Raw genomic sequence first — 26418 nt, forward strand, 5'->3', positions numbered from 1 at the left:
GCCTTTCATCTTTCATTATACAGTATGAAAATGTATATTAAAACCTCTGCACACAGCTAACCATGAGAATAATTTGACCCAAGCCGCTAAGCCACTACTTGAGCGAATGTGTGTGTGTGTGTGTCTTGCAGTTGTTCTAATATGAGCAGTTTGATTTGGACAGTCATCTCGTATATCAGGGGTTCCTTCTGCACATAAAACATCTATGTTTGCATGAATAGATGTGCCCATAAAATTGGGCATGTTTGTATGCATGATGGAGATCATAAACAACCCTGGAGAGACGGCGCTTCTGCCAGTCGTTGTCCCAGCAGCTATCAGATGGATGACTCATAGCAGATAGGATTTCATTAGCAGACATCAGACCTTCCACAGAATAGAGGAGCCATTGATTTTCACCATATCAGCAGGGAGAGAGATGGAGGGGGAGAGAAAGGGGAGGCAGGGAGACTAGGGACTTGGCGGTAAAGAGAGGACTGCAACTGCGAGAAAACTGAACATCAGTGAAACTAAACCACACTGCACAAAGCACCTGTCATCTGTGGTCCCACTGCAAGACACTGCTGAGGAGCACTGAAACAAGCATTAGCTGTACACTGTTCAGTATCTGTGTCTACATTGAAAGATGGCCACAAAGGAGTTTTGATATTCTTTTTTTTTTTTTTTTTTATCCCAACATTATTCAGCAAATTGTAATGATTCACCAGGGGAGGATGGAGAGGGGCCTTCTTTTCTCCTGAAAACTGTTGCTGCTCTTATGGGCAGTGCACTTTGTCATTCCATCTGTACCTCAGCTCCTGTGTTTTGGGCTTTTGACACGCAGTATTACAGTTTGGTGTAGCAGTAAATGTTTTCACAGAGTGCATCGTCAGAGGAGTGCCTCTGCAATCGACCACAGTTTTTTTTTGTTGTTTTTTTTTTTTTTGTGCGTGTGTGGCTGTATAGAAATCAGACTTCAAGCACCATCCTAAACTAAAGGTAATGAGGTGACTCGAGGAGTCTCACCCCAGTTGAACGTAAAACCACCTTGTGGGGGGGGGGGGGGGCTGATGTTGTGTGGCACAAATACAGCGATGCCTTCTTCACTTCTGTCCTTTTAGTGTGACACACTGATGCCACCTGGGAGCCCAGGCTTTATTTCAGCTCTCTTGATTATACCTTGTAATAAAGGTAAACTGATAAAGGCCAGAAAAGGACCGCAATAGATTAGTGTCTAGACATCAGATAAAGTACATCAGATTATATAGCACTTTTAGTTTACTCAGGTTGGTATCTCATGCGGGGCAAAGAATTGCCAAAATGACAGACAAAAAGTTGACCTTTTTTGTGTTAAGCCAGACAGCACCAAAGAAACTAACAGCAAAAGAGGAGAGAGTAAGGAGAAAACGAATGGGAGTCAGTGAGAACTGGATTGAAGACGATATGCAGTGTTTCTCATTACACAACAGTCCTCATCACTCCTGCCAACTTTTAACATTTCCTCAGAGATGACCTCATTGGTCACAGACTTAAGTGAGATTCATATTCGGTCATTTAGCATCCTTTCCAACACAAATGGGCTTGGCAGACCCATGTGACCAGAGTGTGATTTGTCCAAATTAAATGGAAGTTACTCCCCTCACTTAACCACAATGTCAACTACTATCTACAGTTGGTGAGGGTGTTGCAGGAAAAAGAATGCCTTCCTGTCTCATGTCTTGTGAATTGAGATTGGGTTGTCTAAATGAACCTTTAGACACCAGCAGAACGTGTCATCTCAGTTATTTGAGGTTGATTTGCATTAAAAGCAAACACAAAACGTTTGACAAACTTTTCTCCACCCACGCTGAGGGCTTTTTTCCACCAGAATCACAAAGGTTGTTTTGTCCTTTCTTTTCCCTCGGGCAAGTCATTAGACCCATTGCAAATAGTTGTGGTTGTTAGCATCAGTGAACTAAAATGGACATTGCCGTCAGCAGCATGTTCATGTCAGGTATTCCCTCGAGGTTTAAAAGCAACATGCAGCATCTCTTTAGCTCTTTTTGTCTTTTAACAGCATTGGGAATTAGAATCCAAGTGCTGGAAAAACCTCAACGTACAGTACTATGCAAAAGTTTTAGGCAGGTGTGAAGAAATGCTGTAAAGTAAGAATGCTTTCAAAAAATATAACATTTAATTTAATTATTTTTATTTACAACATGCAATTGAGCGAAGTCAAATCAAAAATAATACTTTTGTAAGCATTCTTACTTTCTTCACACCTGCCTAAGACTTTTGCACACTACTGTATATCTGCTCCCCTACGACTGGGAAAATTGTGCTAGTGAGGCTTCATTACTTCATTTAGTTGCTCAAGTTTTCTCGTCTAATTGCCCAAAAATCTACCGGATCTTATCATCTCATTCCTCAATAAAATATTTATAATTTATGCCGTTTGATACGTTTCACTGACCTAAAATTTAAACTCTCACAAAATATCAGCGGTGAGAAAGGGGTGTTTCATATTCTTTTTAATCACAGTGTGAGCCAGAGTAGGAGAGGGAAGCAGGGTGTAATCCAGCACTGATCTCACATGGTTTAACCCTGTGTACTGTCTCATTAGAGCACAGTAATGGAGTCCTACATGGTGCAAGCTTGTCTTGCATCCGTCCCTGTGTTTTTGTGTGTCAGTGCATGCATGGCAGTGCTTCAGGACTGCTGCTTGGTAGAGTAGAGAGCAGAGTCACACTGTCCTCCATTTTGCATTATTTTAGTGCAGCAGTTGTAGCAGGACTCTCTTGCAGTGGCCCCTTTTGTTGTTTTAGAAGTACCAGCATGTTACATAACATGCAGACACTAAGAACAATGTCTTTTTTTTTTTTCCTAGTACCTTTTGCGCAGCTTGCACAACATGTGTACACAACGTTAGCCGCACATACCGACAAGTGTTGGACAAAAACACAAAACATGCTGTCGTCCCAGCTTACATGTAAAGAATTTTATAGAGCAGGGAGCACACAATCCTTAAACCGTACTGGATTAAATATTGAGTTTGTTTAAACATTTGTATCTTTATTTTTTATGGTCTCCTTATCCTATTATAATGCTTTTTGAAATTTCACATTATATAAACTGATGCCTCTGCACAGGTTTGCACGTGGTGTGTGCACGACCAGACAGAGCCAGCATTATGACTGTGATCCTAGCTGGGGGTTTTGTACTGTAATTTACTATATTAAGATTATTTCTTCAGGTTAGTATACAACCGACTGTGTCTACCTACACCATAAGGTTAGGTAGAAGCAGTCAGTATGTGTGGCCTCCCTTAACCTGCAGGTTATATAAGATCTCTTAACACCAGCTTGCTGGGCATTAGAGTGACACTGGAATTAATGGTGTGTTCCCTCAAAGTGGCTCCAGATCTTGTGGTTCACTGTGGTTTCTTCACTTCCCCTCTCACCCTCCTTCTGTCGCTCTCATTTTCAAGCTTTTTTAGAGGGAAATGGCTCCCCACCTTCTCATGATGTCAGTGGTTCTTTATTTGAGGACTGTGACTGTGAGAAGATGCAGAGGTTTTTAATAACCTCCAGTCTTAATGAACCATTGACTGTCAGGACATTCCTTTTCCAACCAAAGCCTGACCAAACCTATAATCTGGGTGTGAACAGGGGAGGGGTGGAGTGAGCGGTCGGCCTTAACCAGAATGAACTGAGATGAATTTGTAGGGAGGGAATAAGGCAGATGTAATCCACAGGAATTTGGGCCAGCTTTTTAGGATCCTATCTCAACAAGAGAGACAAAAGATGGAGGAGAAGATACAGACTTTGTCTGTGATTTCATCCATTTCAACATAAGACTTTCTGTGTCTCTTCAAATTGAGCAGAGCTGACACACTGTATTCTTCCATCTCTCATTCTCTCCCCCTTTTTCTGTCCTCATTTTCATAATTGTTTTTTCTTTTCTATAAACAAAGTAATTTCCTGTGCTCCTGCGGGGCACATGGAAGGAGGACGTGACCAAGCTACATCTGAACCACTGATACATATCAACTTTCTGTCAAGCCTCATCTGGACAAGACCACACACACACAGCCTGGTAACGCACTGCTTACTGCTCATGTGGAAACTTTTCATTCTGGAGCAGCCTCATAATCTGACCGGCGATCTACTGTATGCCTCTCTGCCTGTGTCTCGTCTCCCGCTGTCACACATCTCATGCACACACTCTCACAGGTCTTCCGAAGGATCTCACAGGTCTTCCAAAACAGACCATATTTAACTCCAGCTGAAACATATAGCTGGCATGGTGACTGAAAGACGTCTGATTGGCTGCAGGGAAAGCAGTGCCCACAGAAGGAGTAATGCAGTTTGTCCACATCAGTCTTCCATGTCTCTCTCAGTTGTTGCCTCATTCATCTCTTTTTTTTTTTTTTTTTTTTTTTTTTTTTTTTTTTTTTTAATCTTGCTGTTCTCTCCACCATTTTCTCTTGAAGCTCAGGCATTTTTTGTTGAATGAACTGACAAAGCGTCCGGAAGGCAAAATGAATAAAGTGGTGCAATAGGCTAATTAAAAAGTTGCTGATTTGAACCCTGGTACAGTAGTTGTAGCAAGTTGTGTTGAACATCATTTACAATATACCTCCCACCTACGCTGTAACCAGCAAACATTTTTCCTCATGAACATTGAAATTTGATGAGTCCCTGCACATCAAGCAGCGTGTCTCTAGACACTCTAGTTTCATTCCCACTCTTATCTGCTCTTTTGCAGAGAATTGACTCATTGCTGACCCATGATGAACTGACACTCTGATGAATCGACTTATCGTACTAACAGGACTTATTGGAGGAGATGCTGATTATTAATGAGTTAGTTTTATTTGCACACATGAAGACAGGACGTGAAACACATGGCCTATAACAAGAAAAGGAATAGAAAAAGTACCGGATAGGGAGAGTGCTCGGTTGCTTGAATTAATATCAGTATTTGTGGAATTTATGAGTTATGAATTCAATATCCGTCAGTTTTTACAAGAGTTTCAAGCCATTTACCTGATTGGTTACTTGGTGCATTGGCCAAAAGAAATAGGATTTGGCATTAAGAGTGCTCATACAGTACACTGGCAAGACAAATGCAGAGATTCCCAGGATTATACCGACAGAAACACACGCACACTCTGACAGAAATACCTGCTTTATGGAAGCTTGATAGAAAGCTGTGCTGGGGATCTAAAGGAAAGGTTCACTGGATGTAACTGAGAGTGGAAGCAGAATTCCTTTAGCATAATGTGCCATTTTGCTGTTGTAAAATTCATGCTTGATTTTATTATCTCAAGTCTCTCTATAAAGTCTCAGTTTTACCATCTAAGTAATCAAGGTGGGCAAATAGCACTCAAACTACTGTTCCAAGATTGTAATTGTGGCTTGGATGGTTATGCTGGGCCGAAGCCTAGATGATTAATTTATGCCAAAAAAAACATGCATTAAAACCCCTCTGGTTTCCTTCTGTCCATCCGTAGAGTTTCATGTGGAACTGTAGCACTTCTAATGCCATCCAGCAAAAAGGCCCTGCAACAAATTATACATTGGTAAAGGAAGGATTTAACATTCACAAGCTGCAGAAAAGGAATAAGTGTTGCAAGGGTGTGCACAAAGACGTATTCAGTCTGTCATAAAGGTGCTGCAGTTCATATGCATCTATTAATGCATCTAACTTAATAAGAAAACAATATACATAACAAATACAGGCAGGTTCGCTAAGTTTTATTAGCAACTTACCAACAACTCTTCAAAAACCCACACAAGTTATAATAGACCACATCTTGATATAATGAGCTTGAGTGATATCATTTGGCAGTTTCCAGTCTTGACTCAGTCATTTCCAGTTTTAGTGTAGAGCATTGAACTCCTTAGCAAGTATTGATCGAACTGTCTGAAGTCATCTGAGTTGCTCATGTTATTTTTACAGTCATTTTTTTTCCCCTTGAACAGAGTAACGTGTGTGTGTGTGTGTGTGTGTGTCTGAGAGAGATTTAATCAGGTTGATCCATTCACGCAGGAGATAGAGGAGATCCAGATTTGAAGTCACAGCTGTGCTTCACTTGATAACATTTAAGGATACAGTCGACAAACAGTGATGGTTGGTGAACTCAGTATTTGATAGTCGATGATAATTGGGTTCAGTAAGCGGTATTATATCTCCAGGGTATTGCTCGACGTTCATGGCTCTCCTCACTGTATGTTTTAGTCTGTTCGCTGTCGTTAATGTGGCCACTGAGAAACTCCTCCCGTGTTTCACAGTGTTTTGTGGCAAAACCAACTTTTAGCTTCCATAAACAAACACAAGCTCTTTGCATTTATCTCCTTTTTGCTCCACCACTGGCGGGGTGGCATCAGAGAGGTCAGCTGGTCGGTCAGTCAGTCTGCACGTTAATTACTTCGGTACACAGTAGAACAATGAATCTGAAAATGATGATTTCACTATCCTCCTTACCTCTCATCTAATGCAAAGTTAACCCAAAAAATCAAATCTAATCTTGATCTAATCTAACACAGATATTGTCATTGCATGTTCGTATATATTTGTGGTCTCCTTCATCATGACAACATGCACAAAATGAAATAAAGGTACAGTATTTTGAAGCGACTTTCTAGCCTATTCTCTGGCACCTATAGGCGGTCCACCCTAAGGAAAAGCTTTAAATAATGTTCATACAGTAAGATTTAATGAACAATCTACATTATAAAAGTGTGCGAACAGTGTGCATCAGCGTGTAAAATTGTAAAATTGATTCATCTGTGACTCATATCAAATGCAGGCTTGTGTTTGCTTCGTATGTGGTTGCAGGCATGTGTGTCAAATGTTTTCTCACCACAGACCCTCCATCTCTTCTCATCCTCCTCCATCTCAGTCTTAATACAATGGAGAGCTCATAATCAAAAAAATAAATAAAGTAAAAATATATATATATCTCCATCCTCTCATCAGTGAATCACACTTCATTGTACACCCACACTTTCTTATGTCGTATGGCTCAACCACTCTGAATCATTGCTTTCAATCTTAAAATCTCTGGACAGTTGAGTCATTAACATTTTCTGTGTTTAGCATATTTGCTTTTCCACAATCTTAAAACACACTCTTTGAATCAAGGCAACCCTTAACGTTTGATTCTGGCATAATTACCTACATAGTAATGAGATGCATTGGCACATAATGCAGTAGGAGCCTGAAAACGATTGGCAGAAAGAAACAAAACAGATTTGCAGCAAGGCACTTTTACTGTATATTGGTATTACCGTAGCAACTTGTTATGGTTAAGATGTTTGCAGGTTCTTCTGATTAAACATATTTCTATATTAATGTGGCTTGAAGTGATTAGTATCTAATCTCTGTCGTCATTGTACTAGTTCTGCTGTGCTACGGTGCCGTAATAGACAGATAATCCTGACAAACGTGAATGAGATCGAAACATTGATCACTTGTCAATAAACACATGTCAATAAACACACCAGAGATTGTGTTGATCAATGGGCAGGCTCTACGTTTTTTTCTTTTACTCTCAAATAGGATGCACACTAGTAAGGTAAACACTGTTAGTCAAGAAGATGTACCTGTGCTGGAATTTCAGCAGAAATTTTAGTACATTGAGAGAGATTTTCAAGAATAGTTTGAATACTTTTCTGTGATATTTGTGTATATATATTTTGTACATTTATAATTTGAAAATATTCTATTTTGGATTTCATTTTGATTTTCAAATTTTGCTCAGTTTACTGTTGGCACTTGGCTATCAAGCAGGGACGTACAGCTGAAAGAGACACATTTGAATTGTATTTGCTGTGAATTTAAAGGTTGACCGATATATCAGGATCACTTTTATTAAGTGCAGTTGGTGTTGCAGTCCAACTTCCTTATGCATTGACTTTATGATAACATCCTTCCCTTTTGTATGATGATAAACACAGCATAATGTCTCTGCCTGTTAGTTGTTACATTTTACCTCCTGCAGAAGGGGGCTGCAGTTATTTTGGTTTCTGGCATGTGTGCTTTCAGTCAATTCAGAAATACAAGGCTGCAGTGGCATGAAAAAGATTCAACAAAGAGTGGTAACTACAACAATGATTACAGAGCAAGGACGGAAACGTGACAGTGCTATGAGGAAAAGGTGAACTTGTCACGATCCCCGCAGGCTGATGAATCCATCAACTGTGGAGGATTCTTATTTGTTTTCTGTTGCCGAGCCCACAGCTAAAACACCAGAGCTGCTTTAGCCTTGAAAACCAGACGCTTTCGCACTGGTTGACGTCACATGTGGCCTCACTGTCCCAAAGGAGACACAAGAAAGCATTTCTGTCCAGTCATCTTCTGGTGATTGATCCTCAGGTTGTCATCATGCAGCCAACTAGCAACTCAGTCTCGCACCTTTATGGTGCCATTAACGTGTGTCTCCATTCATTTCATTATGTTAGTTTGTGCTGGAAAGTAATGTGTCTTTATTCAATTATATTTATATATATAGTTATTTATTATTGTTATTATATTTATACAAATATATTTCTAGATACTTAAAGTCAGAACTATTATCATGAGGAGGAAGGAGGCCCTGTTAGTGAGCACACAGCACGCCTGTGATAGAAACCAGTGTGCATAGAGAGCGCACATTTGGGAAAAGACTTTTCCCCAGTGCCTGTGGAATGACTGCTGCTCTAGCTGAACTGATTGTTAAACTTCACTCCACAGCTAAGTCAATGTGCCAGGTAAGGGTGGCTATGACATGCAGCATGCATAAAAAGAAAAAAAAAAAAAGAGGATATTTTTCTCACCCTGCTATTTCATCTTCCCATGGTAATGGGGTTCAGCCGGGCGGCTGTGGATGACATTTCTGGGCACTGTCAGATTAATGTGGACGAGAGAAGAAGGGAGAATTTCTGCTTTGTGTTCTTTCCCTTCAGTGGCGGCTGTGGTGATCTGTTTTGATAGGAGGACATGACTGAAATAGCTGGGGACTCGTCTCCAGGGGAGAGTCAGAGGCCTAGCAGGGGTTTTGACAACTGTAGTCTGGCAACACCATACATTTGCTTTTTTTTTTTTCAGGAGCCATTTCAAGGGGCTTGTATTTAAAAAAAAAAAAAAAAAAAATGTTTCCTGTAAACTATAGGCCGCCCTGAAGCTGTAGCTCTGTGTAAAGTTTAGAAGCTTCATATTATTTTCAGTGTCAGTAAATGTAGGAAAAGACAGCAAAACAATGAGCACTGAGTGTTCTAAAAAGAGCTTAGAGCAATGATCCCTGCAGATTCTAAACAGTCTAAAATCACATTTGTGATTTGCTAATGCTTTGAGAGATATGCTTAAACCTTGACAGCATGCATCTTTAATTGAATCCTGCAAACTAGACGCACACCGAGCACCCAGCTTCATTACGATTCACATTATCTGGTAAGAAATAACCATTCATTTGCTGTCTGTATTGAGCAAGCAGGCATCGTAGGAAACCGCAGAAGTATCAGACCGTGACACGAGCTGAGCGCTTTGAACACCAGCTTGAGGTAGAGAGGGCACTTGGTTCCCATATCTGCCTCTCTGATCTATGAATGTCTTGTGTCAATAAATGGACAGACTGTTGGAAAATACATCTTCTCTCGGTGTCTTTGTGCTGAAAATCCATGTTAAAAGCCACTTTGTTGGCTTTGCAGCAGGGTCATTTGCCACACAGTCCTTGGTGGATGCTATTTGAAGCCTGGGGATGGATGGGAACCATGAGTGCTGGCTGTTTATAGAGGCAGGACTGAGGGAGGGTGAGGGGAGGAGATGGAGAACAATGATGGGGGGTGCAAGAGGAGATAGACAAGTGCTGCAGATAATTTTACACTGAATGCTGTACCTTTTTGTATATTATAACATTAATCTAGTGCTGAAATGATTTAGTCATTATAGAACAATTCTGATATTTGATAAATGGCAAAAACAGTGAGAAGTCAAATATTAGCCAAATATTTACTGGTTCCATCTTGGCTTGCAACTGTCAGTTATAGTCATTGTTGATCAATCTGCCAGTTAACCATTAATTTAATAATCTTGTTATAGCCCACAGCCCAAATTGACATGCTTGTTTTCATTCAACTTACAGTCAAAATACTAAAGTAAATATTGGCAATTTTAAGATGTGACTTTCAACTTCAACTTTTTTCAACTGACCAAACTGTTATATCATAGTCAGACAAACAAGCACTTTAAAGATGTCAGCTTGGGCTCAGTGAACCCGTGATTGTGGCTTTAACTTAACTATTTTAATCAACTTATTCAAATAAATAATCCATAGGTTAATGATAATAATCCTCAATTGCTGACTTGTCTGTACATTAAATGCTTATGCTTTTTATTATTCTAATTTTTTTATTATTATGCTATTTATCCTTCCATATGAGAATAAAAATAAGCATAAATAAACAACATTTTAGGTGTAGAGTGGAAACAGCAAGTGCACAGATGGATGAACCACTACCGTTCTGGCATTTTTAAACATCTTTTGTTCATCTCTGCACCAACTGGCAGCATGCTGCTATATGGTTTCTGGCCCTGACCCACTTTCCTTAGAGGTGGGTGACGTCACTCAATGAAACATCTCTTTTTTTTTTTTTTTTTTTTTTCTCTAAAAGGTGCATCTGTGTAGCAAAACAGACAAGTACCATCCAATTTCTAATGTGCGTTTGTGTTGTGTTACTGCAAGTGTTACAGCTGATGGCTCACAGTGCAGCCACCTGGACAGTACAATCACGGCCTAAATTTAGCATCCACGGGCACAAACGCAAACTGACACCATCTCTTTGTCTTTCCTCTGCCACACTGACACAGGCTCTTTCACTTAAACACAGTGAGGCTGAAGGTGATGGCTGTTGATGGCCCTTGCTGGAGGTTCTCCTGTGCCCCTCCCTAGCTTTGTGTTTGTGCTGCCAGGTAATGAGACAGGGGAGCCTTTTCCTCAGTCAGCCTCTCTCCTCTTGGCCACTTTTGTCAGATTCTCCGTAGAGGCAGTGACATTAGAGAAGTGGTGACTGAAGTCCTGAGACTAGCAAAGAAAATGTAGGCGGAGACTGAATAAATGGCTCTCTTCCTTCCTGTGGCAGGAGAGAGATGCAGCAGTGGGAGCCTCCGAATGATTTTATGTGCACTGCCTTGTTTGTGTCGATGAAACTGTGTTTGTGTAAATGTTTGTGTCACTGAAATGAGTTGACATCTCTCTCCATAAATTAATTCTTAAGACATGCTGCTTCATATGTTTAAGGTTGATTGTGAGTGTGCAGCATAGTAGGTGCTGCAAAGAAGAATATGTTTTTTGTCGGCTTATCATAGTAAAGGTGAAGAAGTAAATAATAACATTTATCCACAGTCTCGCCTGCTTTTTTTTTTTTCTATCTCTAATTTTCTGCTCCATGCATGATTTGCCAAAACAGAGCATGAAATAAAATGGAGGCTGCTTTCACATGGCTACACATCACGCATCTGCTCATGGTCTTGGAGCATTTTTCAGCCTCAGCATCATTGCGAGGTCATTGTTGGTGTATTTGCCAGTCTTGAGCAGCTTTTCTTTCTTCACCTGCGTCCTCCTCCTCCTCCTCCTCGTGCCTCTCAGGGCCAGGAGGATGGATGACTCACTCCAATGAAAGAGCCTTTTAAACCTCCCGTTTTCAGTGCCTGTCTATCACTCTGTTCGTTACTGCATGTCAGTCATCCGGCCTCCTTGTCGACTCACTGTTTCATACAGCCTGTCTGTCTGCTCTGTGTTTTTTTTTTTTTTTTCTGTCTGCTTATTTATGAGCTCACCAGCCTATGTCCTTTTCTACTAATTACTTGTCTCCTTGTCTGCTAACCTGCCTGCCTGTGGATCCACATGCTTCTCCTCGAGCGTAGTCAACAGCTTGACTCAATACCCAGAACAACCCAACGCACCGTCTTCACGCTTTAATTCTCTCTGCCTTTCTCCCAACTAAACATGCTCTTACGTCACGCTCTGATGTCATGTGTACTACACAGGATTTAAGAAGTCAACTGAACGCTCTCATATTAGAATTAGTATTAAAAAGTCGTAAACATCAGTGTTTTTACCAAAACCATCCTAGTCTTCTGCCTCTAGATCTCAATGGCATATTATTGTCCTCGCTACTTATTATGCACAGCAGCACAGGTCTCCCATCCAGAGTTTGGAGTGGCCTGGCCTGCTCTGCTCTGCTGTGGCTGGCAGCACAAGCTGTGTATTTGTGTGTGTGTGTGTGTGTGTGTGTGTGTGTGTGTGTGTGTGTGTGTGTGTGTGTGTGTGTGTGTGTGTGTGTGTGTGTGTGTGTGTGTGTGTGTGTGTGTGTGTGTGTGTGTGTGTGTGTGTGTGTGTGTGTGTGTGTGTGTGTGTGTGTGTGTGTGTGTTTTGTCGGTTGGCCAGTAGAGCCTCTTCATCTCTTCCCCCTTTGGAGCAACTTGTTAAACGGCCTCTGCTCTGCTTGAGTAGAGTTTTAAAAAGAAAAGAAAGGTGTGTTTCAGTGGGTGTGTGCTGTAACATACACGTGCAACTGTGTGTGACTGTGTAACAATTTGCTGCAAGAAATTTCATTTGAGAGCTGAAATTTGAGAACAATTTACCTCCAACATCAGTTATATCAATTTCGTTCGCCTGTAGATGAGGGGGGGTAAATGGTCACTCAGATTTCACTAAGATAACCAACTGCTGCTTTATTCACCAGGGCAGGATTAACAAACAAACACAGATGGACATGCAGCCATACAGCAACACTAATGGACTTATTAAGGCTTCCTGCCTGATAAAATAGCCCAGCGTAACTTGGCCTAGATGCAGTAATATTTGAAGTATTTTCTAGATAGCTTTTGAATTAAAGGACTGCTTTCAAAGTTGATCTTCTCAGACTCGCTTTCTGGAAAACAAAAATGTTTTACCCTCCCTCAAAAGCATATGCAAGTGACACTCAATTTGAGTTTCATTAAAAGCTAACGCCATGCAGCACCAGTTTGTTTTGATTAATCAGCTCCCAGGTGTAAATCTGCATCCTGACGGCGAAAGCTTGCAGCGAGCTAATGTGCACATTCACTCAATTTAGTAATGGGAGAAAGGTTTAATTGCTGTGTCTCAACATTTCTAGGTTCTCTTTATTGAAGGCTTGTTAGTGCCAACCTCTTCCTGTGGGCTGAGCAGTGGACCTCACAGAGTTATTATTATGATAATAATAATACACTCTCTGCTGCTCGGGGTGGTGTTCCTCCTGTTGCGAGTGTGTTTTCACTTCATGAGACCCTTTCTAAAGTTAGCTTCCCACTCCTCCAAGATTATCCTGAAGCCCAGACTCTAAATTCTATACATAGACCAGAGAAACATTACTCTGCAAATAAGTCCCACAGACACACTAGAAAAAGAAATGGCTTTGTGTTCTTTCTATAGGTTCTGAAACTGAAACTCTTATCAGTGTACTGTTGCTCTTCAGTTGTCAGGCAGTTTTTTTTCTTTTTTTAGGTTTGGCAGTGTCCTGTCCTGTTTGGCTTCATGTCATTTGGCTTTTCCTAGAATTACATTACTGTGTCTTGAGAAGAGACCGCTAATTACGTTAGCACTTGTGCTAGCATCCCTCTGAACGGAAGCCATTAAGTCATTAAACACTGTGTACCGCACGCTCTGTTATTTCCTTCGCTGCTAATTAACCCCTGCCATAGACGTTCATGTTTTCTTTCACATCAACGTCATCCAATCAGATTTAGGTCCTGCTGTACTCTGGACATCAAATTGTAATCCATTTTATCATTAGTAAGTTTCACTGGTCAGTTGAATTGTGTGTGAATACAATGTCAAAGTATCTCATCTGTTCTGGTCTTTGTATGTAAAAAGATTAAAATATTATACTTTGGAATGATCTGAAGAATTAGTTTACATTATTCTGTTTTGTAATTTGTATCATGAGTGTCCCAAACTGAATAAATAAATGTAGAATTAATGAAACTGCATTAAGAACAGATACGTCATAAGGCAAGAAGGCAGATTGCTGGATCTCTACATGCTGCTTTTTTGGGTTTTTTTTTTTACTTTTCTTAATATAAAACTCAACAAGCCAATAAAATGAAAAAAAAAAAACTGAACTGGGGAAACAAAAGGACAAAAAAGACAATAAAAATAAAGTGAAATATTAATGAAGCTTGTAATCTCACATAATGCAGAAGGCAAACTTGCTGTAGCCAGGGTACAGCTACCACGTTCACACTGCCACATCCAAACACACACACACACACACACACACACACAAAACACTCTTTCATTAGCACAGCTGTAAACCTGTCAGCTCTTGCTTGGGGGCAATGCTGGAGTCACAGGAGAGGGAAACAAACCTAAGGAAAGAAAAAGAAGAGGGGCCAATAAAGGGGCAAGAAATATAGAAAGGTATTTATTGAGGACATCAAGTTTCAGCCTGAAACAAGATGGCAGCTTAAAGAAGCGCGTTAAAAACACATTTAAATAGATACAGAGTGCTGAAATGAGAGTGCGGTTTAAAAACCGACATGGCTCAGATTCTTAAATCAGTTAAAGTTGGTACGCCTCGGCGGTGCCTAGAGTGAATAAGATGATGATGATGAGAGCATGGTGCTTAAAGAGGATGAAGAAAACCAGACATTATCATGGAGGATAATTCTAAACATCCAGGTTTTGGGTCACCACAGGGAGAAAAATGCTTCTAATGGCATTCAGCAGAAAATTAATACTGTAAATAAACACAAGATTTGAAGCAGCAGTTTAGAAAACGGACTCAGTCAGTGCTGAAACTTTGGTTTTGTTGAACAGCTGCTGAAGGGACACTTTAAGCTCCTTCTCTGTATTACCCTACAGACTGAGAGAGCACACTGCGTCCTCATACTGAGCTCTCTCTGTCAGCTGCCTCATCAAGACCAGAAAGAGGGGAAACTGCCACAGAATGAAAGAATTAATCCTCAGTCTGGCTTTATAGCAACGAAGCTTCTGTACTTTAGGTGGGAAAAGTTGATCTCTGTAATGGGGAGGAGGCGTCTGAATGTGTGCACAAGTGTGCAAACAGAATGACAAAACACGCAACACATACGCAGCCACAAACACCCACACAGTGTGATAGTTTCAGCACTCTCCCTAAAGTATTGTTCTGAAAAAAAAATACTGTTTTTGGTTTGCCATTGCCTCTTTCAAGGCCACAGCTGTTGCTTTTACATTTTAGCACTGATATTTCACCGTCCAACTTGTCAGACATATTGCCTTTACACATCATTAGAAGAAATTTTATTTTATTTATATTTATGTATTTTTTTTTCATGCATCTCACACATTGTATGTTTGATTTTATCTAATTATTCGCCTCTGAGTAATGATGTTGATAGCTTTTATAGAGATGTTGAAACTGGTGCTGCTTTCTAGCACCTGATCTAGTACCCATGAATATTTATCAAGATCTGTTTCTTGAGGTGTGTGCATGTCTCTGCATAAGCTCTAAAAAATTTTCCGGGAACATTTGTGCCTACGTTCGCGTGTACAAGGACAAGCCTTTGTGTTTATGAATGTGGCTGCATTTTTAATGCATGTGAATGCTTTTCCTCTGCAGTGGGGCGTGTATTTGATTTATTGATTTGTGACTGTTCATCGTATTCAAGGCGAGATATTTTAACAGAATCAATAAAAGGGTATTTCTGGGTGAGACTCCTTGTGGCCAGCAGGCCTGTCTGGATCAATTCCCCATTTTGACCGCAGCCGTGCAGGTGCAAAGATTAGTGTAGTAAAACAATTGTATGAAATGTAAGAAAGAAAAAAAAAAAAGTTTGTCTTTAATTCATGAGTGGAGTCACAGGTGTTGAATTTGAGTACCAGACACAGATCAAGAACAGGATCATGATACCTTGTCTGTGCGTGTGTGTATGTGTGTGTGTGTGTGTTTTCATGTGTGTGTGGGTTAGCAGGAGGTAGCATCAGGTTCCTGCTCTGAGGCTCAGTGTGCGTCCGCATGTGGTATGAGGAAGAGTGGGGTTGGTCATGAGGTGATGTGATGAGTTCACAAACAGACAAAGACGAGGAAGAATGAGTGTCGAGAAATTATCTGAAAACAAATGGAGGGAGACAACTGGGCTTTCATCTGGGGTAAGAATGAGCCAGGAGCTTTTGAGATTTGTCTGTTGGGCATAATTGTAAAGTACAATGGGTACATTTAATGATACTAAAGCTGAGTCAACTAGAGATGGATTGCAATTGAACTTCCTCCAAAGGGAAAAGGACATGATCTGATTGGATATTTATTTTTTCAAACATGAAGCTAATCAGGAGAGCTGAAACATATCAGTGTGGCGGAGCTTGAGTTGTTGTTGGAGAAGATTATGTGACAAGCTAGAACATATGAAACCGCATCATGCTTGGCAGTTTTTTGGCAGTTACAGTATTCATTGTGCAGATGGACTACTTCTCCTTTTCCTTTTGAATGTTGGTTTTGTCGTGCTTGCACTCAACTGGCAACTGTCCATACAATCCACTTTATATACAGGAGAACGTTAGTGTCTTTTTCAGAGCTCAAAGGTTGTATTTAAGGCGTTTTTCCCCCAAAAGGCCAAAATGCACTTTCAGACTTTTGTTGCTTTAAGGATACAGTCTTTATTTGTACTGTTGGTCAGTGAGCAGCTGGAGATCCGATCCCTTGGTATTATCTGCTGTGTGACCTGCAGTAGGTTCCTCTGTGCTCCACAGCTCTTTAAAGTATCCTTGCTAAATTCTTGGGGCATTGATTTTTGCATTGCTAATGAATTTTCAGTCCCAAAAACATGCCTTGAGAATCGCAAGGCTGCCTGTTCATCTGCAATGACCATGAGCACATTTTTATTTCTAAAAGATGGTGTTTGCCTTCACTGTGATGCAGACAGTCACTCAATAATACATAAAAACCGTCACCTTTTATCTCCTGGATGATGCATGCAGGACAACTGACCGCCCCTAACCTTTAACCCACCCACAGACTGCACCTTTTAGTCATGCCTTTGGTGTCTCTTCATGTAATAATTCACCCTTTTCCCTTTTTTTTTCCCCCCTCAGGATTGAAAAAACGTACCAGGAAGGCCTTTGGTATACGGAAGAAAGAGAAAGACAATGACTCCACGTAAGTCCTGATCCTCCCTCCTGGTCAACTGTGTGATCCAAACATAGAGCACGTCAGTCGTTCCACCGCTGAGCATGTTTACACCGATGCTGTGCAGTGGAGCCGAGAGCTGGCTGAAACCTCCTGAAATGGAATGAGTAATTTTAAGAGGAGAAATTGAGATATGGCAGCAGGTGCCATATATATATTACAGCAGAATGAAAGGATTAGAATAAGTAAGACAAATTGCAGGATTAGTTTAAAGTACAGGTCTTGTCACATGAAGACTGTTGTGTCCATTAACATGCACAGCTGAAGTGTCTACCAGTCAGTTATATTGTACATTGTACCGTATTTGTCAGCTTGCAGAGAGCCAAAGTGTGACAGGTTTCCAGGGGTGTTGAGCCAGTTTGTAACTGTACATGACACTCTTGGATTTACTGTAAAAGGCTTGTGTGAGTGAATAAGTGTGTGGGTATGGCGGTGTGAAAAGGTTTTACTTGAATAGCGCTTTTTAAAGATTTCAGCTCGACTAATTAGCAAAGCACTTGAAGTCAAAATGAGGAGCTCACATTTTAAGTGACTTTCATGCTGTCCCTTTTTCTCTCTTCTTCTTTAAATCCTCACAGGGGGTCCCCAGACAGAGATGGCGGTGTAAGTAACGGAAAATGCTTAATATGTAACAGCCAACTTATTCATTTGTAAATTATTATTTACACTGCATGTGTATTACTGGAGGAAATCATTTATTTTCTGTGTTCTCTCCACTTGTCAGGATTCCCAAGAGGTTGACTCGGTACTGAACTCTAGTCTCTGCTCCTTTAGAGTAGACTAACCTCTAGAGTAGTTTGCTTAGAACTTAGAGCTTAGACTGGTGATACACATCCCTGTCCATTCTTCCCCCCTGAGATCTAGGGGGTAGCTTGAAGAGACCTGGATTTTAAGATTTTATCCAGAATATTATTCAGTACTGACTATTTGTGGCATGTTGGATAATAACGAGAATCATCGTCATCATCAGATCATTAGTGACCAAGCAGAGTTTCATTTTGCTTTGCAGAAAACAGTCTCAGAAATTCCTTAAAATTATATTTATTATGTCCACAAAGGGACAAAACGGTCAATAAATGAGGGCCCATAACAGGAAAATGAGGAAGCGTGGGACAATCTCATGTGACATATCATCCAGAGTACACAGTATCAAGGTTTATAGGGCAGAATTAGCTGCACTATACTTCCACTGAACAGTAGCTTACATAGAAACACATCGACTGTCTGGTGGGATTTTAATCAAACTGTCTCTTCTCAGTCTCAGAAGAAGACCAACGGGGCCCCTAATGGCTTCTATGGAGATATCGACTGGGACAGATATGTAAGTAACAGTTTGAATGTTAACTCTTTATTTTGTGCTTTGATGTGTTTCCACTTGGTCGGCACCAACTCACTGCTGCTTTGTTTTCATTTGCATTAAACCAGCCTATATTATTGATCCATGTTATTGTAAAATCAATGTACTATTGACAAATTTGTGTACAATGCATGTTAAAAGTGGCTACAGCTGGTTGATGGGTTTAACAATTATCATCATTATCATTTATCAATTATTTTGCTTATAATTTAGATCCAGATTATGACTTTGTCAATATGCATTTGGTCATGTTTCATTAAGGAGGGATCTTAGCCATTAATATGACTGGAAGTCTCAGTATGATTTGTCTGAATATGTCAATGCTCTTTAAACCAACTGCTGTTTCTATTTCAATTTTATTTCAATACAACTGCTATCACAGCAGTGTGTTACTAATAACGTCACACAGACATTGAAAGAGATTCACACTAAGTCACTTTGTGTTTCAGAACTCCCCTGAGGTGGATGAAGAGGGCTACAGCATCAGACCTGATGAGGAGTCAGAAGAGGCAGATATCCTCACCACTGCTTGATTTGTCATTTGACAGAATTATTTCGTCTTATTTTATCTCTGACAAGTTACTTTGGCTCACTAACAACGCATTGCTTCCGTTGTTAGTACAGGATTTGTTAAATTGGTGCACACTGATAGGAGATCAGCTTGTGCAGTAGATCTCCCTCCTCCTTCCCTCCTCATATCCTCGTGTTTTACGGAGAAATCCAAAGACAAAAAAAATCCACTAGACGTGTAACGCTGATGACGTGCGACCCCTGCTTAACAAAGTGTAAAAACATCCAATTAACAAAGATCTAAATAAAGGTAATATGGTGCAGTACATAACACAGCCTTAGAGGAATGAGTCACTGACAAGCCAGACGTGATCAGGAAGTTGCAGAGAAGGCTCCAGACCTCTAAGTGAAATGTGGAAATATCATTCTAATCAATACATTCTCCAAACCAGTCAATACTCTCCAGACTGTCAGCTCATATTGAGTTGGTGCTCTCTTCTCTTCTCTCTGAAAATGTGAACCAAGTGATGAATACAGTAAAACCATCACAACAAATGGTCAACCTACTGTGAAGGTAATTTAAAGAGACGCCCAATCCTGTAGGTAGGCATGCACCAAACCTAAGCTGACATTTGTATTAGGTCTAGGCTGGAATTGCCTTAGCTGTCAATTTATCTACTAGTGATTTTCAGGTTTCAACTGGTCATCCACTTTAACAGCCATGCAGGGATCTCATTTTGTTTGAGACATTTTGCAGTGAGACAATAATTGAAACAAGTAGTAAGGCTATGTCGAACAAAATCCTGAACTATTCATGAAAAGGATCTTTGCTTTCCTTGACGTTCTGCTCCCACTTCCTGTGAAAAAGTCCTACTTGTTTTCCTCTGATGAGTCGGAAGGAGAGGAGGACCACAGGAAAAAATTCAAAATTAAGATCAAGCCGCTGCCGGCCAATCGTGTAACGACAGTGCCCTCGGTCGACGAGCTCAAAGCCTCCATAGGCAACATAACCCTGTCCCCGTCTCCTCTGGTGAGTAGCTGTGACGCCACTGACGACCTTCATCAACAGTCGGCTATGTATTAGTGCTCTGATAGTTATAGTGTGCATCTGCAAATCACTCCAGCTTCTTATCTCCATCCTGTTTAACTGCCTTTTATGTTGAGTTAGGTCTTTTTATGTGTACAGGTATGGCTGCGCATGCGTGTTGTTCACATGGTGTCTGTGATATGTGATTTTTTTTTTTTTCCCACTTCTGTGTGCTATTATCTACTGACCAACTATATCTCTCTACAATATGTATTCTACCTTAGCCCACTTTTTGCTCTAACTTTTGATTCAGAGCTCTAAATGAGACACTGCTTCACTTTTCTTAGGTCTTTATGTGACAACAGTACCAGTTTGTTTCAATGAGCCTGTGTGCATAAGTGCGTAATGTCTCTGATTTCAACCCTAGCCCTTATGCCCCTGTAACAAGTGACGGCAGTTAATTTACATCAAAGTTTGAATTCCATATAGTTAATTTGTGAAACTTGGTCAGCACTGTCAGGGACCTAAATGTTCTCCTGTTTAGTCCGCTGTCATATAAAACATGACAGATGTTCCACCACAACAGAAACCATCTGACGACGTACCGCTGCCAAATAGCGGGGTGTGAAGCTCCCGTTTGATGTGACGCAGCTCAGTTGATGAATCCAAAACCAAGCGCACATCCCCTTCAGACAGCTTGTAATTATCAGTGGGGCACCAAAACAGGCTTTGGCCTCCCCTGCCTTTCTAGTTTCTACCCACAATCCCTATGTCCCCAGTCTGGAGAGTTAGCTTGGGTGTCCACCTTTAATAATTCAGGTAGGAAAGTGGGCACAATGAACCGGTGTGTCCGTCTGCTGTGCTGCGAGATTGCTTGTGGTCATTTGAGCTTCTGGACTCAATAATTTAACCGAGCCTCCGTGTGTTCACCCGCTGGCTCCGTTAACCCGATCAGGTGTGAAGGTCTTTCCATGTTTGTAATGGTTTTGTGCACGTGCGTGGAGACTGGTTGTTTTTTTTCCCATTTTAAGTTTTGTCTACTAGTCAGTCGACAGAAAATCAATCATCAAGACTTTTGATAATGGATAGATTGTTAGAGAATCTTAAATTTGAGAATTTGCTGCTTCTCTCAGTTTTCCTTTCATCTTTGGACAGAATAGGTACTATGAGACATCACCCTTGATTCTGAGAAACTCAAGGTCATTTTTATTTTTTCCTGATATTGAGTAAATGATATTGAGAAGCAGATTCATCGATAATGACAATAGGTTTTAGGTGTAGCTTTCATAATATAACAGATTTGGTTTTGGGGCTGCTATGCATTGTGGTGATAGACAGTAGCTAGGTATAATCCAGATGCATGGGTGTTTAACTAATATGATGCAGCCAGGTCACCAGAATGTTAATAAAGATCATGACATTGGAATTACTGGCCCGTAGTTGTGATTATGAAACTGCCACTTTCACCTCTACCAGTTAAAATTAGCATCATGTTTGCTTGTGCAGAGCTTTTCCCTCACACATAAGTTTCATGAGTCACGCAGTCACTCCCATTTCCTGGCAACTGTGGGTAACCTTGACTATGGACTAACAATAAAATGGTCTGATGAAAAGAGGAAGAGGGGCCAAATGTTAACAGCCCTCCAAAAGCAAACACTGCGTCTCGCCACCTCTCTAGCTTTTTCTTTTCCTTGAAGTAATCCAAAAAGATCTTTTTTCCCCAGACTAAAACATTTATGACTTGCTCTTATTTTCAAAAACAAGGCTCACACTTGTCAACAGCTCGCAGCCATTTGAATATCATTGAGATTCCCTCGATTAATAACTGAGACTCCACACTCTGATGCTCCGGCTCTAGATGCTTTTACCTCAGCTCTGAAACACATGCAGGTATACGTACAGGTTATACACACCTAGATACCTAGAGTGTTGAATTTTGCCGACTGCATGTGCCTAATTTATGTGGTATTATCATATTCTGCATGAATCATTCATATGTACACAAGCTCGTGAAAGGGGCATGATAATGCAGGTTAACGGCTTATTTCACAGAAAACCGTAGCCGGCAGTCGGTGCTCACATCATGTTAGGAGGAGTAGTGGGTAATGTGTGGGCGGAGGGATGAAGGGTTGACTGAACGCAGTGAACAGTCATAGTAGTGCACCAGCTTTATCTGTCTGTATTAATGATTACGGCTGACCTAGATGACTGCCTACATTGTACACAGATGCTTTGCTTTGCCATTGTTAATATGCTTCCACCTCTAGTCTTCTAACTATTCCACCCCTCTTTTCTTTTTATTTCTCTCTTATCTCTCGTTCCCTCGCTGCCTGTAATGATGCTAACCTCTGTAGAGGAGTCCGGTAAGCCTTTGCTTCGCATGCTGTTGTGTTTGGATCTTTTTTACTTTCATCCCATTTAATACTTACTGCTTGCTCATGAATGCATTTGCTCATAGAACCTGCTCTGTGTTGTTGAAAATAGGCTAACTAAAAGAAGCAAGATATCGAGCCAGTGTGTAATAACTTTAGGCTCTATTATTGGCCCAGTATTTACTGGGCAAATGGTCAATATTTGTGATTTCTCTTTTTTGTCTTTCTTTGTGGAGGTATTTACTTTATACTGTCTGTGCATGTGTGTGACTGCTCAGCATTTTTTATGGCACATGTTGATTTGTTTGCCCAGGTACTTGGAGTACAAGAGCGCTGTCTTTTAGCTTGTTTCCGCTGACTAAGACGTCTTAAATCTGATTTTAATTGGTTCCGGAGCCTTGAGCTTCCAGCTCTCATTCCAGATAACAAGACTACAAGCAGTAGAGGAGGAGAAGAAAAGGTCGAGGGTGGCGTTTAAATGGCAGAAACTTAAAACAAGAGGTTTTACATCGCATCTTATTCCTCCCTTGTCTTATTGTGTGCCCGCACTTCAGCCAGAAAGGCTTGATTTGGGAGAAAAACATCTTACTTTTATGATGAATTCTTCACATTTCAGAATATGTGCCATTAGTGTAGCCAGCCACTGTGCAGTCAGGTCTACACAGTGAGGGTCCCTCAGGCCATGTCCGTTACTTTACAGCCCAGCGGACTCTCAGTTCAGATATGACCTGACCCTATTACAAAACGTGTCATTACTCTAGCACCAAAAGCAAAGATGCAACTTTACAAAAATGAAACAAAAAAAAGCAGTTCTTCTGATTCTATTACATTCTCTGATTCCACACAGCTGTATTTGGAGTTGTCCATTTCAAACATCGGCACGTCTGTACACAACTCTTTATGTGTTAAAGGTCATTGTTTATGACTGACTGTGGCTAAAAGGTCACAGTGTGGGACTCTGAATACTTCCTGTTGTTCTTCCTGTTTACATGCAGCAGGAAGACAGTGATTGGTCGTGTCAGCCAGTGTTGCGCCAAGTCTTGCGCCAGTTTACCCAATGAAATGAATCCCTTCCACCAGCATGTCCCACCCCCTGGTTGCATCACTTTAATCACTCATGGCTCACTGCACAACTGGAACAAGCACAAGAGTGAGGGATGGAGGGAGAGAGGGTTGATGCAAGGTGGACGTGATGCAGGCAGATGGAGAGATTTCACCAGAAATTAAAAGAGACCAAGGGGGCAGATGGGAGACTACACGGGGAAATGACAGGAAATGCAAAAGGATCAACAAAAATGTTTTTTTTTTTTTTACAAAAATAATCAAATAAAGGGATGGGGATGGAGACCGTTGAGGATAAAAAATAAAGGGAGGAAGAGAGGGAAGTGATTTCATCAGCTCCACAAGATATTTTGGATGTCACAGCAGGTTCACAGATGACATAAGAGATTCAGGCAAATATTCTCATTCATCTTAAGACCTTGAATTGCTGAACTTTTATTTCTTGAACACAAACACACACATCAGTTTGAATAAGTCATCCTCAGCTGTCTCCTAACAATAACAACAATAATAATAATTGTCTCATAATCCGTGACTTATTGAGCTATGTGCTTTAGTGCTCAACATATCTTAAAACACATGAGGATGCAGAAGCACTTTCTCACTAAATCTACGACTGACGACCACATAACGTCCTCTTTATGGACATCCTATCGTCGTCATCCACAAATCTCACCAGCCAGGCCAAAATTCTTCTTCTCCTGATGCACATGATGTCTGCCTTACTGATTTGTCACTCTCTGACCAGGTATCTCTTCTCTCTTCCTTTTTGCTGGTCACAGAGACGTAGCCCGGTAAGTGTCTGTTTCTTCCGTCCCCCTGGGGTCAGGCTCAAAATATGCCACATCCTCCTCGTGCCCTTTTGCCTCTCACCTTGCCCTCGGAGTTGGTTAGATACGAGAAAATACGTAGGTGGGTTCAGTGCCTGAGGCAATGGGTCAAAACTGATGGCTAAATTGTTTTGGCATTAACATTCAAACAGATAAATACATGTTTAAATGTATTTTTGCAGATTCTGAAGCTCACTAGTATATTTGTTTTTCATCTTGAATGGCTTCGAGTTTGGTCTCTGTAGTGGGAGAAAATTTGCACTTTTGACAGCTGGACCCTTTGATGTCTTACTTCAGTCACTCCCCATCGCCGTGTCTTCTCATCTCATCTGCTCCTGTCTCTTCCCCTCCCCTCCACCTCTCTATCCTTATCTGCTCTCTGCCTTTCTCTGCTTTCTGTGTCCCTTTCATGGTGAATTCGTACATGCGCTCACATACACATGGGTGTTTAGGATCAAAGCTGAAGAGGCAATATTCTTGTGCTGTTGCCTCTCCAACAACAAAACTCATTTCTCTTCTAACTTTCTTACGCTCTAAGTTTATCAGCCTCGCACCCTCTCTAGTACCAGGGGTGGCTTCTTTGGACTTCAAAAGCATGTTTTTGAAAGCTTTCCAATATTTCCACTACAGGCAGCAGCAGTTCATCAAGTTTTAATTTTCTAACGCAGTACTAACAGTGTTGTTGTTATTGAATTTTGGAGTTATTTATTGGAGCAACTTCTCTTCCCTTAATTTAAACTATATCCATAAGACATTTTTGCTGTTCCATCTGATGTACACTGAACTGAACTCAGAACTGCACCTTCGTTTCAATGAATGTGTAGTCGTCAGTGAATGGCTTTATAAAGCATAAGAAGTGTCATTTACATAGCCTTCAAATTGATCACTGTCATGCAGATCAGCATTAGCATACAGCATGTACCTTAGCTGGCAGATGCACACAAAAAACATTCAATAATGCTGCTGCTAAAAAAATTCACCTGTTGACAATTAATTTGATTCAGAACTTCAGAACATTTCTTATTTCTGCTTAACAACTGCAGTACAGTATTTCCATTTGGGGGCCACAGTACCCCTGGTCCTCTTCTGTCTGCTGTCTAATAAAGAAACAAAAGTATTACCATCCTGGCAAGATGGCACAACCTTTGCTATGGATGTTAGTAACACCTACTCCTGTGTAACTTGTAGCTAGACAGCTAGTTGCTCTGGTCTTATCACATTAAGTCAACCATGTGACCTTCACTGCTGTACAGCCTACATTGTTGTTCTGTTGAAACCACACAGAATATTATTATCATTAAAGGACAATTTGATTTATTTTTCAGTTTTTAGTTTTTCAGTGTACCTGCTACACTTGTGCAGCACATACAACTGTACATGATGATTTTAGTATCACAATAGTCAACTATTGATGCTATTCAGTCCTTGCTGTTGACATTTTTGAAGTTTTATGGTTTTGAGGTTTTACATTTTTTTCATGTTACAGGGTTTGAAAAGGAACACATCCAGTAAGTGTCTACCTTGTCACACATTTACAGGATCACTTTTAATGATTGTGAAATACAGAGAATTTGAGGCAACGGTTACACGCGCTAAAAAACTTTCATTGTGGTTCCAGGCGAGGAAATTGCCAGACCGCGGCGTGTCGCCCCAACTGTATCCTCCGTGGCCCCCACACCACCTGCAGCACCACAACCCCCCAGGTACGTACTATGCCTCACTAAAACCACATATTTTCGATCACATCACCTTTCACTTTTTTTTTTCTTATTCAGAATTCACCAGCATCCTATGTCAAATCTTGTCTTATTGAAACTTTCGGCTTACGACTTTATAGCAATAAATCTTTAATAAAAGGCCTGGCATCATGGAAATATTCTTGATAGAACCAAACGGTATGTTTGTGTTGTGCTTCTAACATAATTGCTGATAAACACTACAAGAAGCCCAACCTTTGTCCCGCTAAATCCCGCTAAAACATAAGAGGAAGTTCAAGACAAAGATTCTGTTTATTTTGCTGGAGGGCCACTTGAGGCTTCAGCGAATCTGCGGAGCTGTCACTGTGTTTATCTACCCAACAACACTGTGATGCTCTGTATGCTGTGGGGACATAACCACATGCTCTTGTGGT

At 40.8% G+C, this 26418-nt stretch overlaps 1 protein-coding gene across 3 annotated transcripts in view; it reads left to right on the forward strand.

Annotated features, from left to right (window-relative positions):
* The window catches only part of sgip1a (SH3GL interacting endocytic adaptor 1a), a 61397-nt gene that overhangs the window by 15370 nt on the left and 19609 nt on the right, over positions 1-26418 (forward strand). For all 3 annotated transcript variants that reach the window (XM_070831701.1, XM_070831702.1, XM_070831703.1), the window contains exons 3-10: positions 17036-17099; positions 17708-17732; positions 18388-18450; positions 18936-18999; positions 19851-20026; positions 24240-24251; positions 25774-25795; positions 25906-25990. In XM_070831701.1, the coding sequence (XP_070687802.1) occupies positions 17036-17099; positions 17708-17732; positions 18388-18450; positions 18936-18999; positions 19851-20026; positions 24240-24251; positions 25774-25795; positions 25906-25990 (511 nt within the window). The remainder of the gene's footprint in view (positions 1-17035; positions 17100-17707; positions 17733-18387; positions 18451-18935; positions 19000-19850; positions 20027-24239; positions 24252-25773; positions 25796-25905; positions 25991-26418) is intronic.

Source organism: Pempheris klunzingeri, chromosome 6 (genome assembly GCF_042242105.1).
Source record: "Pempheris klunzingeri isolate RE-2024b chromosome 6, fPemKlu1.hap1, whole genome shotgun sequence".
NCBI lineage: Eukaryota > Metazoa > Chordata > Actinopteri > Acropomatiformes > Pempheridae > Pempheris > Pempheris klunzingeri.